Here is a 15,632-nt window from a genome sequence, read left to right as displayed (position 1 = left end):
GAGATGGAAGTGAATAGCTGGACATTATTGCATGCTGGTAAGAAATAGTCTTCAAAGATGTAAAACAGAAGTTCGGGACCACTGGTCGCAAGTCCGGCAAGGTGCTGCAGTTTGCTGTGTCGAGTTGTGAAATCTATGACTGGTTGGAATCCCAGATTCGCCCTGATTATGTTTCTTGATATCTCGGCATCATGCCAGTTGCTGTGGGATTTAGCAATGTTGTAACATCTATACCTCCATCACTCTTCTAACATGAAGCTGGTACGCAGGGATATAACTTAAATACTGTTCGAAGTGGCATTAAACCAAACTCACTCACTCACACTTATGCATTCTGTTATTCCACAGTCCACGAAGAGTCAGGAGAATCAAGTCTCCCCCAGAAAAGCCAGCAGCTCAAGTAAGTGAAGAGTCTTTACCACATGATTCAGGAAGTACTATTAAGCAAACCTATCATACAGGTAATTCAGCTTCTTAGCCCAACTGAGATGGATGAATGTCACAGAACAGTGTCCTGTCTATCTCATCAACTCCTCAGTGAGTGTATGACCTTTATTCTCTGCACATTAGGTACATGCAGTGTCGTGATGACATAGTCAATCTGTCATGTTCATAATATCGAAGACAGGTACTGGAAGTCTAATGTTGTATGCAATATTGCTGAAGTATGGAAGCAGCCTAAATCCAACTCTCTGATCAGGTAAATCCAACCCACTGATCAGGTAAATCCAACCCACTGATCAGGTAAAGTCAGCCCACTGATCAGGTAAAGCCAACCCACTGATCAGGTAAAACCAACCCACTGATCAGGTAAAACCAACCCACTGATCAGGTAAAACCAACCCACTGATCAGGTAAAGCCAGCCCACTGATCAGGGAAAACCAACCCACTGATCAGGTAAAGCCAGCCCACTGATCAGGTAAAACCAACCCACTGATCAGGTAAAGCCAACCCACTGATCAGGTAAATCCAACCCACAGATCAGGTAAAACCAACCCACTGATCAGGTAAAACCAACCCACTGATCAGGTAAAGCCAACCCACTGATCAGGTAAAACCAACCCACTGATCAGGTAAAGCCAGCCCACTGATCAGGTAAAACCAACCCACTGATCAGGTAAATCTTAACCCACTGATCAGGTAAAACCAACCCACTGATCAGGTAAAGCCAACCCACTGATCAGGTAAATCCAACCCACTGATCAGGTAAAGCCAGCCCACTGATCAGGTAAAGCCAACCCACTGATCAGGTAAAGCCAACCCACTGATCAGGTAAAACCAACCCACTGATCAGGTAAATCTTAACCCACTGATCAGGTAAAACCAACCCACTGATCAGGTAAAACCAACCCACTGATCAGGTAAAGCCAACCCACTGATCAGGTAAAACCAACCCACTGATCAGGTAAATCTTAACCCACTGATCAGGTAAAACCAACCCACTGATCAGGTAAAGCCAACCCACTGATCAGGTAAATCCAACCCACTGATCAGGTAAAACCAACCCACTGATCAGGTAAAGCCAACCCACTGATCAGGTAAAGCCAACCCACTGATCAGGTAAAACCAACCCACTGATCAGGTAAAGCCAACCCACTGATCAGGTAAATCCAACCCACTGATCAGGTAAATCTTAACCCACTGATCAGGTAAAACCAACCCACTGATCAGGTAAAGCCAACCCACTGATCAGGTAAAGCCAACCCACTGATCAGGTAAAACCAACCCACTGATCAGGTAAAGCCAACCCACTGATCAGGTAAAACCAACCCACTGATCAGGTAAAGCCAACCCACTGATGAGGTAAAACCAACCCACTGATCAGGTAAATCTTAACCCACTGATCAGGTAGTCAAGAGACTGTAAGTGTGATGTGTTTTACTGATGTTGTGATACTGTGTGCAGAGTGCTGTCCAGGATGAGTTGAGTCTGGAGAGACAGATGAAGACTGAGGAGGAGATGGAGGAGAAGCCTCAGGAGGAGAAACCTCAGGAGGAAGAGGTGGAGAGAAAGGAAGAGGAGGAGAGCTTTGAGACAGAGGAGGAAGAAAGTGGGCAGGAGATTGATGATGGATATGCTCTCAGGCCTGGTAAGTAGAGTTTATGACTGGCGGCACAACAATGAAGGGTAGCTATGCATGATTTAAAGCATTTTGTAGATCTTGGTTCAAGTCCCAATGGGTACAGTTTGATGCCGCAAGTTCTGACATTGCTTGAATATTGCTTAGGAGATATGTGTCCTTCAGACTGACTCACAAATACACATAATGCAGTTTCTTTCATTATTATTTATAGAAGTATTCAGATTGATGGTTGATTATTGATGTGTTTTTATCCAAGGAGGGTATGTCACCAGGTTGTCTTCATATATCTAAAATTATCAATATTTGTTTTTATAAATTGTCAGTTTCTCATCTTTCTTATCAATTGAACCCCAAGCTCAGTTAGAATAGGTTCCCAGCAACCATGGTTGGGATGGTCAGATTCAGAGACTGGTTCATTGCGTGCATCATTTGTTGCCTTCTCCCAATTTCAGGTGCGTTTGATGCGTACCTGCACCTCGGTCGGGCTCTGGGAGTCAGGGACGACAACACGGCCGCCGGCTTCCAGTACCAGCTGGCCATGAAGATGAAGGAACAACAGACCAGGAGGAGGAAGAAGGTGAGCAGTGGGGGAGGGAGATGGTGACCGGGGCAAAGCGAGGGATGGTGAGCAGTGGGGGAGGGAGAAGGGGACAGGGGCAAGACGAGGGATGGTGAGCAGTGGGGGAGGGAGAAGGGGACAGGGGCAAGACGAGGGATGGTGAGCAGTGGGGGAGGGAGAAGGGGACAGGGGCAAGGCAGGGGATGGTGAGCAGTGGGGGAGGGAGATGGTGACCGGGGCAAGGCGAGGGATGGTGAGCAGTGGGGGAGGGAGAAGGGGACAGGGGCAAGACGAGGGATGGTGAGCAGTGGGGGAGGGAGAAGGGGACAGGGGCAAGGCAGGGGATGGTGAGCAGTGGGGGAGGGAGAAGGGGACAGGGGCAAGGCGGGGGATGGTGAGAAGTTGGGGAGGGAGAAGGGGTCAGGGGCAAGGCGGGGGATGGTGAGCAGTGGGGGAGGGAGAAGGGGACAGGGGCAAGACGAGGGATGGTGAGCAGTGGGGGAGGGAGAAGGGGACAGGGGCAAGACGAGGGATGGTGAGCAGTGGGGGAGGGAGAAGGGGACAGGGGCAAGGCAGGGGATGGTGAGCAGTGGGGGAGGGAGATGGTGACCGGGGCAAGGCGAGGGATGGTGAGCAGTGGGGGAGGGAGAAGGGGACAGGGGCAAGACGAGGGATGGTGAGCAGTGGGGGAGGGAGAAGGGGACAGGGGCAAGGCAGGGGATGGTGAGCAGTGGGGGAGGGAGAAGGGGACAGGGGCAAGGCGGGGGATGGTGAGAAGTTGGGGAGGGAGAAGGGGTCAGGGGCAAGGCGGGGGATGGTGAGCAGTGGGGGAGGGAGAAGGGGACAGGGGCAAGGCGGGGGATGGTGAGCAGTGGGGGAGGGAGAAGGGGTCAGGAGCAAGAGGGGGGGTGGTGAGCAGTGGGGGAGGGAGAAGGGGACAGGGGCAAGGCGAGGGATGGTGAGCAGTGAGGGAGGGAGAAGGGGACAGGGGCAAGGCGGGGGATGGTGAGCAGTGGGGGAGGGAGAAGGGGTCAGGAGCAAGGTGGGGGGGGTGGTGAGCAGTGGGGGAGGGAGAAGGGGACAGGGGCAAGGCGAGGGATGGTGAGCAGTGAGGGAGGGAGAAGGGGACAGGGGCAAGGCGGGGGATGGTGAGCAGTGGGGGAGGGAGAAGGGGACAGGGGCAAGGCAGGGGATGGTGAGCAGTGGGGGAGGGAGAAGGGGTCAGGAGCAAGGTGGGGGGGTGGTGAGCAGTGGGGGAGGGAGAAGGGGACAGGGGCAAGGCGAGGGATGGTGAGCAGTGAGGGAGGGAGAAGGGGACAGGGGCAAGGTGGGGAATGGTGAGAAGTGGGAGGGGTCGGAGCACGTTGTGATGGTTTGAGTGAGGGAGAATGCTGGTTTCCAGGTTTTAGGAATGGATGACTCAGTACTACTCACAGGTGGCAGTATGTGTAAGGGGATATGTTAGCCTAAGGGTGCAGTTTGGTGAAATGATGGTGATGGAAGGGCTAGGATGAGATGTAGGGTGGGCATAAGTCAGATATTCCATTACTCTATGTTACCACAGAAATGGAATGAAAAATCAGCACGTATTGGATCTTTTAAAGATGACTTACCTACATATGTTACAGGTTGATTTTGCCACCATGACAAGAGAGTTGGTTGATGGGGAGATGTCGACAGACCCGGCCATGGAGGTTGTACGCACAGCAGAGGCAGCCACATCAATAACAAGGGATACAGGTGAGATGAGTGGGGACAGGTGAAAAGAGATAAGACACAGGTGAGGGGAGAGGGGAAGCAGGTAGGAGGTTGGGGACACAGGTGAGAGGAGATGGGACAGGTGAGGGGAGAGGGGAAACAGGTAGGAGGTGGGGGACACAGGTGAGAGGAGATGGGACAGGTGAGGGTAGAGGGAAACAGGTAGGAGGTCGGGCTCACAGGTGAGAGGAGATTGGGCAGGTGAGGGGAGGGGGGAAACAGGTAGGAGGTCGGGGACACAGGTGAGAGGAGATTGGGCAGGTGAGGGTAGAGGGAAACAGGTAGGAGGTCGGGGACACAGGTGAGAGGAGATTGGGCAGGTGAGGGGAGGGGGGAAACAGGTAGGAGGTCGGGCTCACAGGTGAGAGGAGATTGGGCAGGTGAGGGGAGGGGGGAAACAGGTAGGAGGTCGGGGACACAGGTGAGAGGAGATGAGACAGGTGAGGGGAGAGGGGGAACAGGTAGGTGGTCGGGGACACAGGTGAGAGGAGATGAGACAGGTGAGGGGAGTAGGGAAACAGGTAGGAGGTCAGGGACACAGGTGAGAGGAGATGAGACAGGTGAGGGGAGGGGGGAAACAGGTAGGAGGTCGGGGACACAGGTGAGAGGAGATGGGACAGGTGAGGGGAGAGGGGAACAGGTAGGAGGTCGGGGACACAGGTGAGAGGAGATGGGACAGGTGAGGGGAGGGGGGAAACAGGTAGGAGTTTGGGGACACAGGTGAGAGGAGATGTGACAGGTGAGGGGAGGGGAGAAACAGGTAGGAGGTCGGGGACACAGGTGAGAGGAGATGAGACAGGTGAGGGGAGAGGGGGAACAGGTAGGTGGTTGGGGACACAGGTGAGAGGAGATGGGACAGGTGAGGGGAGGGGAGAAACAGGTAGGAGGTCGGGGACACAGGTGAGAGGAGATGAGACAGGTGAGGGGAGGGGGGAAACAGGTAGGAGGTCGGGGACACAGGTGAGAGGAGATGAGACAGGTGAGGGGAGAGGGGAAACAGGTAGGTGGTTGGGGACACAGGTGAGAGGAGATGGGACAGGTGAGGGGAGGGGAGAAAAAGGTAGGAGGTCGGGGACACAGGTGAGAGGAGATGAGACAGGTGATGGGAGAGGGGAAACAGGTAGGAGGCTGGGGACACAGGTGAGAGGAGATGAGACAGGTGAGGGGAGGGGGGAAACAGGTAGGAGGTCGGGGACACAGGTGAGAGGAGATGAGACAGGTGAGGGGAGTAGGGAAACAGGTAGGAGGTCGGGTACACAGGTGAGAGGAGATGAGACAGGTGAGGGGAGTAGGGAAACAGGTAGGAGGTTGGGGACACAGGTGAGAGGAGATGAGACAGGTGAGGGGAAAGGGGAAACAGGTAGGAGGTTGGGGACACAGGTGAGAGGAGATGGGACACAGGAGTGGTGAGATAGTCATACAACAGGTTCGGCATGAGTTAATATCAATATCAATGTTAAAAATTGTATAAAATTTTGAGAGAAATATTTCCGAAAAGATATACATATATCCGTGTTAAATCAAAACTTTTTATTTATATCTGAAATGACTATGCCAAAAAAGTGTTGTGAAGGTTGCTTTGTAAAGACATCCACATGCACGGACATGTGTCAGTAAGTTATAACATTGGCGGTCCAAGGTCGACTGATTGCTTCCTGTCTTGTTCCAGGTGTAGACCCAATCCAGGAGGCCCTGATTGAGTATAATCAAGCCATGCAAGGGACGGTAGTGCCACCCGATGTCTTCTTGGGGCTCCGGTTCCCAGATGGGGAGGCTCAGCCTGGATCAGGAGGGGCCCCTGGAGTAAGTGGAGTGAGTGAGTGAGTGAGTTGTGGGTGAGTTTGGGTGGGTGAGTGAGGGGGCTTGGTTAGGGTTAGGAAGGGTGAGTGGGTGAGTGAGTGAGTGAGTGACTTTTGGGTGGGGGAAATGACTTTGAGTGAGTGAGTGTTGTGTCTGTACTACTGCTACCTGTCTGTAAAGACTTGAGTGTGGAACAGGAAATGAGTCTTGAGGGTGTGATGGCACAATCAGTCAGGCCACCCATTTTTACCACAAAGTACACAATAAGGACGGCTCTTAATGGGTTACTGAGGAACTTGTCATCCCCACAACACTGAGAGGAAAAAGAGGATGATAAGATCAGTTTAATGTTTTTATACCTATGGGATACTTCACTTGCGTATCAAACATGATAGAGGTGGATCTTGTGATGGTTGATATAGGGTAGTTATTGAGGTTGGAATGTTGATTTCTTGGTAACTGCCCTTTGAGTCAAAAGGGCCCCAACTAAATTGGGGACTGGGGCTGATAGTGTGTCATTATTCACCAGGGTGTTGGAAGGATGCTTTCAACCATGGTGTTGTCTGACTTGATTGTTTACATCCACTGATGTTAGTTGGATGTTTGTGTAAAACAACACTCATCGTTGCCTGGTTTGTTTGTGTGTTGTGAGACATGACTAGTGTGCTGTAGAGAAGTGAGGACATTGTTACATGATGTTACAGGAGAAGGGGCCAGGTCGTTCCTACCTGAACGTGGTGGACATTCGAGCATCTGCTGTGATGAGAGATCTGGCGGAGAGGCCGGCCGAGGACAGGATACAGCCTGACATCAGCCTCAAACCTTCCTCCATCTCCGCTACTGCAGCACGAAGGATGGGCCAGAGGATGGGTGAGTGTTCCCTCACAGCTTGCATTAGGAACAAGCCCAGGCTTCCCAAGGCAAGGGAGCTAACTGACTATATAAGTCCAGTTTCCACCCTTGTCGAATTAAGCTGGAATTTCAGCGCTCAATCGTAGCGCCACTAGCGGCTATAACCAGCTATGTCCCTCCTCTGTCCCTCCTCTTTCATTCCTATTGAGGCTGGAATTACGGAGTTATAAATTGGCTGGACTCACAAGTCTATGCATAGTCCAATCAAAATCGTGTAACAAAATCGTCATCCGGTTCGTAAACTGCTGTGCAGATTTTGGTCGATTGCAGGATTTGCAAAGTATGTGTACCCTCAACATGCCATCAACAGAAATTTTCAAAATCTTTCATGTTTTTAATCAAGATGCTCACGTGTATTGATGCACTTTGCAGAGTAAGACCCGTTTTATTACTATATAGATCTTGATTATTGATCAGATCATCTAAACTGGGCGCTGCCATTTTGTTTGAAACAAATGTAAATTTAAGGAGAGGTGGAATCCGATTGGTCAAGAGGAGGGGCATAGAAGGGACAAAGCTCATAATAGCCACTGGAGGTGCTACGATTGAGCCCTGAAATTCCAGCCTAGTTCGGCAAGGTTGGAAACTGGACTTTTTACAGTCAGTTAGCTCCCTTGCCTCGGGAAGATGAACAAGCCCTTGCATGACGGCATTGTATTTCTGCTTCATGGTAAGTATACACAAAAACATATTGATACATTCAACATTTATAGATCAAGGTCATCAGTTGAAAGTCTTCTAGTGATTTTGTGACACCCTCATCCTATGATGTGACTGAATCCTCTTATCATGTTTGTTTGTTTGTTTGTTGTTTAATGCCACACTCTTATCAGGTAACAGAATCATCCTATCATGTGACAATCATCCTATTATGTGACAATCCTTCTATGTGACAATCCTCTTATGTGAAAACCCTCTTATTATGTGACAACCCTACTATGTAACAATCATATAATTATGTGACAATCCTCATATTATGGTACACTATTCCTATGATATGACAATCCTTGTTCTATGTAATAATCCTAGTATGTGACAATCGCCCTATTATGTGACAATCCTCCTATTGTTTGACAACCGTACTATGTAACAATCCTCCTATTATGTGACAAGCCTATTATAAGACAATCTTTGTACTATGTGACAATCTCCCTATCATGTGACAAACTTCCTATTATGTGACAACCCTATTATGTGACAATCATTGTACTATGTGACAATCCTCCTACTATGGGACAATCTCCCTATCATGTGACGAACTTCCTATTATTTGACAACCCTATTATGTGACGATCATTGTACTATGTGACAATCCTCCTATTATGTAACAATCCTCCTACTATGTAATAATCCTCCTATTCTGTGACAATCCTTCAACTATGTGACAATCCTACTATGTGACATCCTTCTGCTATGTGTCCGTCCTCCTATCATGTGACATCCTGCTGCTATGTGTCAGTCCCCCTATCCTAATTCCTCCAATGATGTTTTTGTTGTAGATGCTGTAGAGGAAGGTCTGCGTGAGGACTTGGAACCACCTCGGCGTTATCATCATGATGCCGTCACCGTCCGAATGTTTGAATCTCGGCAGGCTGGGGAAGACAGGTAGGTGATGCTGGTGAAGTGTAGGGTGTCCTGATCCCAATAGTTATAATGTATCATGTATATATAATGCTGTTGTCTTCGGTAAACACAGGTCTTGTATGTTGTGTGATAGAGTTTAGGTTGCTCTGATGCCTTCAGTAAACACTGACCTTGTTGTTTATTTTGTCACAGCGTGTCGGTTGCTCTGATGCCTTTAGTAAACACTGACCTTGTTGTTATAATGTATCATGTATATATAATGCTGTTGTCTTCGGTAAACACAGGTCTTGTATGTTGTGTGATAGAGTTTAGGTTGCTCTGATGCCTTCAGTAAACACCGACCTTGTTGTTTATTTTGTCACAGAGTGTCGGTTGCTCTGATGCCTTCAGTAAACACTGACCTTGTTGTTTATTTTGTCACAGCGTGTCGGTTGCTCTGATGCCTTCAGTAAACACTGACCTTGTTGTTATAATGTATCATGTATATATAATGCTGTTGTCTTCGGTAAACACAGGTCTTGTATGTTGTGTGATAGAGTTTAGGTTGCTCTGATGCCTTCAGTAAACACTGACCTTGTTGTTTATTTTGTCACAGCGTGTCGGTTGCTCTGATGCCTTCAGTAAACACTGACCTTGTTGTTATAATGTATCATGTATATATAATGCTGTTGTCTTCGGTAAACACAGGTCTTGTATGTTGTGTGATAGAGTTTAGGTTGCTCTGATGCCTTCAGTAAACACTGACCTTGTTGTTTATTTTGTCACAGCGTGTCGGTTGCTCTGATGCCTTCAGTAAACACTGACCTTGTTGTTTATTTTGTCACAGAGTGTCGGTTGCTCTGATGCCTTCAGTAAACACCGACCTTGTTGTTTATTTTGTCACAGCGTGTCGGTTGCTCTGATGCCTTCAGTAAACACCGACCTTGTTGTTTATTTTGTCACAGAGTGTCGGTTGCTCTGATGCCTTCAGTAAACACTGACCTTGTTGTTTATTTTGTCACAGCGTGTCGGTTGCTCTGATGCCTTCAGTAAACACTGACCTTGTCGTTTATTTTGTCATAGAGTGTCGGTTGCTCTGATGCCTTCGGTAAACACTGACCTTGTCGTTATAATGTATCATGTATATATAATGCTGTTGTCTTCGGTAAACACAGGTCTTGTATGTTGTGTGATAGAGCTTAGGTTGCTCTGATGCCTTCAGTAAACACTGACCTTGTTGTTTATTATGTCACAGAGTGTCGGTTGCTCTGATGCCTTCAGTAAACACTGACCTTGTTGTTTATTTTGTCACAGAGTGTCGGTTGCTCTGATGCCTTCGGTAAACACTGACCTTGTTGTTATAATGTATCATGTATATATAATGCTGTTGTCTTCGGTAAACACAGGTCTTGTATGTTGTGTGATAGAGTTTAGGTTGCTCTGATGCCTTCAGTAAACACTGACCTTGTTGTTTATTATGTCACAGAGTGTCGGTTGCTCTGATGCCTTCAGTAAACACTGACCTTGTTGTTTATTATGTCACAGCGTGTCGGTTGCTCTGATGCCGAGAGGAAGCATGAGGGAGTCCAAGGTGGCCATGATCCGCCGACTTCGAGAAATGAACGAGCAGATGCATGCTATAGACGAGATGTCAAACAACATGGAGTCAGACTTCATGAACACCCATCTTGTGAGTGGTGGAGAGTTTGTTCCGCTTGAAAAAAGTATTTATGCCTCATTCTCGGAGAATAGTTGATGCAGTTTAATGTGTTATTTTAAAAAAGATTTTTGAAAACTTAATTGCATTTATCCAATGAATAACCCTGTTTTTAAATTTGTCAGAAAAATCAGATTGTGGCTGTAGGAAACAAAATATATGTGGAGATTTTATTTAATTACTGGTTTCCAGATGCTCAACACCCTGGATGCAATGGTGGATGCTGCACATCCTTCAGCTCAAAGGGAGGTAACTTCAGATTCAAGAAGTTCCTCACCATTAAGAGATTCTCAAGAGGCAAGTTGTTGCTTATTTTTCAAGCCACAAATTCTGATTTTATTATGTCACACCAATTTAAGCATTCCTAAAATAAGGTATAACTGACTGCACTTTGCTCCACTTGAGCTTGTGTTGACTTCTGTGTTTGTCTCAAGCAGGGCCGTGTATCAGGCAGACTGACACCTAAGTCTTCCCAGAGATCTCCTCAGCCGAGCGCCAGATCAGCACGCTCCAAGAAGTCGACCAGGACCAGGTAACCCCAAGCTTTTGTCATCACAGAACGACACTGAACATGTCCTCAGATGGCATCTAGATGTTGAGGGTCAAGGGAGACTGTTGCTATGATTTTAGGGTCACAGTGAAACTCAAACTCTGATGTATTAGGAGTCCTTCATGACAAATCTTAATTGAAGAATGAAGGGTGAAGGGGTACTGCCAAGAATTAAAAGTCAAATTATCAAAGATAGGCGATATGAAACAAATAAGTGAGTGAGTGAATGAGTATGGTTTTACGCCGTTTTTGGCAATATTCCAGCAATATCACGGCGGGGGATACCAGAAATGGGCTTCACACATTGTACCCATGTCAGGAATAGAACCCGGGTCTTCGGCGTGACGAGCAAACGCTTTAACCAGTAGGCTACCCGACCGCCCGAAACAAATAAGTGAATGATTTAATAAGGATTTTCCTCATTCAGTTAGTTGACTCATGGTGATGAAACGGACATATTGTTAAGATGCTATGCACTTTTTTAGTCAGTATGTTGAGTCCATTGATCTTAGCATTGCTGGAACTAGATGTATTTCAGATAGGTTAGTTTGAGTTAAAGTATGGATTGTGCATGTTTAAAGGTATGTGAATATTTTCACTTGATGGGCAGATACTGGTACCCTCACAACTAAAGTCAGCAGTGATTAACCGTCTGTGTGTCATTGTGACCCTTGTGTATGTCCACTATCTCTGTGTCTCTGTTTAGTGCGGATGCAAGTCACATGTCTGGCCTGAGCGGCATCAGTGACATTATCGGTGAGGTCATCGCCGGCGGGGGTGTTGACCTTGCAGAGGCTGGAATAACCACTGCAGAGGCTGAGATGTTGGCTTATAAAGCCAAAGGGAGGTAAGTGCTGGATGGAATGTATTGATCATGTATTACAGGAAATATCAGATCACAGTACCAATAAGTCCTTTCATAGCGTTCAAATACCTAAATAAATATAAAAGGCAGCACTAAATATTCTGAGAAGAACAACAACAATGAGAGGTGACTAACAGCATCGGGTGGTCAGGCCCGTTGACTTTCTTGATGCATGTCATCGAATCCCAATTGCGTTGATTGATGCTCATGATGTCAATCATTGGATTGTCTGATCCAGAGTCGATTATTTACAGACCGCTGTCATACAGCTGGAATATAGCTGAGTGAGGCGTTAAACAACAAATAAACAAAGAAACAAACATCCCATCTGAGCGTTGTGTAGGATGGGTATGAGACAATAAATCTAGTTTAGTAACTCCTCAAATTGTATTTGGTTGCATAAAGATGAGCTTCTGCATCTCTGGTATTGTGGTTGTTTGTGCAGCAGGGCTGCGGCGGATGAGAGGGTACGCATGAGTGTGGAGAAGCTGCAGCAGATGGTGACCCAGGCGCAAGGGAACGCCAACCAGAATGACCAGGAACGCCAGAGGGAGCTGCAGGACTGGATGGCGGAGAAGTACTCGGAGAGACAGCGGGAGTTCCTGAGACAGAGAGCCGAGCTACGGGAGAGGGAAGTCAGTCCATTCAAACCAAGCAACCTTGTCACAGAGGTATGTGTAAGACAGAAGGCATCAGTTACATGTGTATCCCTTGTGTGATGAGAAGGAGAGTGAGTGATTGAGGACAGATAACTCTGATAGGTAACCAAGGGGAAGGTAACCAAGGGCAAGGTAGCCAAGGGCAAGGAAACCAAGGGCAAGGTAACCAAGAGCAAGGTAACCAAGGGCAGGGTAACCAAGGGCAAGGTAACCAAGGGCAGGGTAACCAAGGGAAAGATAACCAAGAGCAAGGTAACCAAGAGCAAGGTAACCAAGGGCAAGGAAACCAAGGGCAAGGTAACCAAGGGCAAGGAAACCAAGGGCAAGGTAACCAAGAGCAAGGTAACCAAGGGCAAGGTAACCAAGGGCAAGAAAAAACCAAGGGCAAGAAAAAAACAAGGGCAAGGTAACCAAGGGCAAGGTTACCAAGAGCAGGGTAACCAAGGGCAGGGTTACCAAGGGCAAGGTAACCAAGGGCAGGGTAACCAGGGGCAAGGAAACCAAGGGCAAGGTAACCAAGGGCAAGTAAACCAAGGGCAAGGAAACCAAGTGCAAGGAAACCAAGGGCAAGGAAACCAAGTGCAAGGAAACCAAGTGCAAGTAAACCAAGGACAAGGAAACCAAGGGCAAGGTAACCAAGGGCAAGGTAGCCAAGGGCAAGGAAACCAAGGGCAAGGTAACCAAGGGCAAGGTAACCAAGGGCAAGGTAACCAAGGGCAAGGAAACCAAGGGCAAGGTAACCAAGGGCAAGGTTACCAAGGGCAGGGTAACCAAGGGCAGGGTTACCAAGGGCAAGGTAACCAAGGGCAGGGTAACCAAGGGCAGGGTAACCAAGGGCAAGGAAACCAAGGGCAAGGTAACCAAGGGCAAGTAAACCAAGGGCAAGGAAACCAAGTGCAAGGAAACCAAGGGCAAGGAAACCAAGTGCAAGGAAACCAAGTGCAAGGAAACCAAGGGCAAGGTAACCAAGGTCAAGGTAGCCAAGGGCAAGGAAACCAAGGGCAAGGTAACCAAGGGCAAGGTAACCAAGGGCAAGGTAACCAAGGGCAAGGAAACCAAGGGCGAGGTAACCAAGGGCAGGGTAACCAAGGGCAAGGTAACCAAGGGCAAGGTAACCAAGAGCAAGGTAACCAAGGGCAAGGTAACCAAGGGCAAGGAAACCAAGGGCAAGGAAACCAAGGGCAAGGAAACCAAGTGCAAGGAAACCAAGGGCAAGGAAACCAAGGGCAAGGTTACCATGGGCAAGGTTACCAAGGGCAAGGAAACCAAGGGCAAGGAAACCAAGTGCAAGGAAACCAAGGGCAAGGAAACCAAGGGCAAGGTTACCATGGGCAAGGAAACCAAGGGCAAGGAAACCAAGGGCAAGGAAACCAAGTGCAAGGAAACCAAGGGCCAGGTAACCAAGAGCAAGGTAACCAAGGGCAAGGTAACCAAGGGCAAGAAAAAACCAAGGGCAAGAAAAAACCAAGGGCAAGGTAACCAAGGGCAAGGTTACCAAGAGCAGGGTAACCAAGGGCAGGGTTACCAAGTGCAAGGTAACCAAGGGCAAGGTAACCAAGGGCAAGGTAACCAAGGGCAAGGAAACCAAGGGCAAGGTAACCAAGGGCAAGGAAACCAAGGGCAAGGTTACCAAGGGCAAGGTTACCAAGGGCAGGGTAACCAAGGGCAGGGTTACCAAGGGTAAGGTAACCAAGGGCAAGGTAACCAAGGGCAAGGTAACCAAGGGCATGGGGTCTCTGAAGTTAGAAGAGGCCTGTTTTGGGTTCTGTGCTACATGATCAAAGTGAAACAGAAAATTGCAATGCATTGTGTCAGGAAAGGTATACTAACATGAATGTCCAAATTCATGTAATGATATCATATGACTATGCTTTGAATGATGTGGGGGCCTGGGAGAGGGGTCATCAGGTCCAACGTTAATACAATATAATACTCTAATGAACTCACACAAAGTCAGAAACATCAAGTCTAAAGTCACTGTTTGCGCTTCCCTTTTTAATCCATTTCGATATCGTGGTTTCTTGGATAAGGAGAAAAATATTGCTGGCATGATGTTTGGGCAAGTGAACTTCCAGTTGGCTACTGAAAGCTCCATTTGCACTTGCCTCATGTTATGTACGCATTATGATAGTATTTGGCCCTTTCCATCATATATTTTTATACTGTTATACAAAACAATACGGTTTCATTGTCTGAAGTACCTGCAAATGTCGATGGTTGCAACTAATACTTGTGTTCTATGATGCAGGCGACACTACGGAGCAGAGCACTTCAAGAAGCTGAGAAGGAGCGAACAGCATTCAGGAAGAACACTGGCAAGGAGAACATGGAAAGACGATTTGAAGAAGCTGAGATGCTTCTTGGAGATATTTTGGTTGACAAGCCACAACTTCCTAAAGAACAGCCTTCACGGAAAGCTCCTCGAAAAGTTTCACCCAAGCGAACAGCGTCCCTGTCACCGCAACGTACTTCATCTCTGACCCCCAAGTTCAAGAGGAAGATTTCTCCGCCGAGGGCAGGACAGAGGGTGCTTCGACCAACGCTGACCGATGCAAGTCCAACCTTGTCACTAAGGTCCAGGAACTTGGAAAGAACGAGGGTGATTCAGACCAACTTCAGGAGGACCCTGAGTCCCGATAGTCCCACGAGGAAGGGCATCCTGAAGACTTCCGACAACTTTGAGGAACGACCAAGACGCCTGGACGATGTTCTCGCCTTCTCGGATGAACTGTTATTGGAACAAGGACTTGACTCCGACTTTGATAGAACAGGTGGTTCCACAGCAGGTGAGACTGTTTACTGATGTGTACTGTAATGTGAGTGGGATTCCCATGTTAACCTATATATACAGTTATGTCATGGAACACTGCCAAAAAATCTGTATAATTACTATTTGATTTACATTGACACTTTAACTGCCCTTTGACCTGTATAAAACTTCCTTGATGCATTCGTGAGGATGGGGCCCTGCTTTGAAAAGAGTTTGGTCACAACAAGTCAAAGGTCAAGGTCATTGTGATAAAAATGAAAAACTGATAAAAGAGGCTACTCACTTTTAGCCAGGGTGTGAACCTTGATGACATCGATCCTATCGCTCTGTTACTTACAGTGCTGTTAGTTTGAGTAAAAACATGATTTGTGCATGTTTATGAGTATACAAGTGTT

The 15,632-nt window shown here is 47.8% G+C and overlaps 1 protein-coding gene across 1 annotated transcript in view; it reads left to right on the top strand.

Moving 5' to 3' along the window:
• The window catches only part of LOC139478544 (ciliogenesis and planar polarity effector 1-like), a 66,145-nt gene that overhangs the window by 38,251 nt on the left and 12,262 nt on the right, over nucleotides 1-15,632 (top strand). Inside the window, exons 23-35 of the mRNA XM_071261042.1 lie at nucleotides 349-400; nucleotides 1,907-2,090; nucleotides 2,537-2,661; nucleotides 4,272-4,383; nucleotides 6,071-6,204; nucleotides 6,906-7,071; nucleotides 8,613-8,718; nucleotides 10,222-10,366; nucleotides 10,586-10,690; nucleotides 10,831-10,925; nucleotides 11,650-11,790; nucleotides 12,254-12,479; nucleotides 14,716-15,253. Of these exons, the coding sequence (XP_071117143.1) occupies nucleotides 349-400; nucleotides 1,907-2,090; nucleotides 2,537-2,661; nucleotides 4,272-4,383; nucleotides 6,071-6,204; nucleotides 6,906-7,071; nucleotides 8,613-8,718; nucleotides 10,222-10,366; nucleotides 10,586-10,690; nucleotides 10,831-10,925; nucleotides 11,650-11,790; nucleotides 12,254-12,479; nucleotides 14,716-15,253 (2,129 nt within the window). The remainder of the gene's footprint in view (nucleotides 1-348; nucleotides 401-1,906; nucleotides 2,091-2,536; nucleotides 2,662-4,271; nucleotides 4,384-6,070; nucleotides 6,205-6,905; nucleotides 7,072-8,612; nucleotides 8,719-10,221; nucleotides 10,367-10,585; nucleotides 10,691-10,830; nucleotides 10,926-11,649; nucleotides 11,791-12,253; nucleotides 12,480-14,715; nucleotides 15,254-15,632) is intronic.

The sequence above is a fragment of the Haliotis cracherodii genome, unplaced genomic scaffold (genome assembly GCF_022045235.1).
Source record: "Haliotis cracherodii isolate W230 unplaced genomic scaffold, xgHalCrac1.p SCAF_4, whole genome shotgun sequence".
NCBI lineage: Eukaryota > Metazoa > Mollusca > Gastropoda > Lepetellida > Haliotidae > Haliotis > Haliotis cracherodii.
Note: the sequence above shows the minus strand (reverse complement) of the source record. Positions and strands in the feature narration are given on the sequence as shown.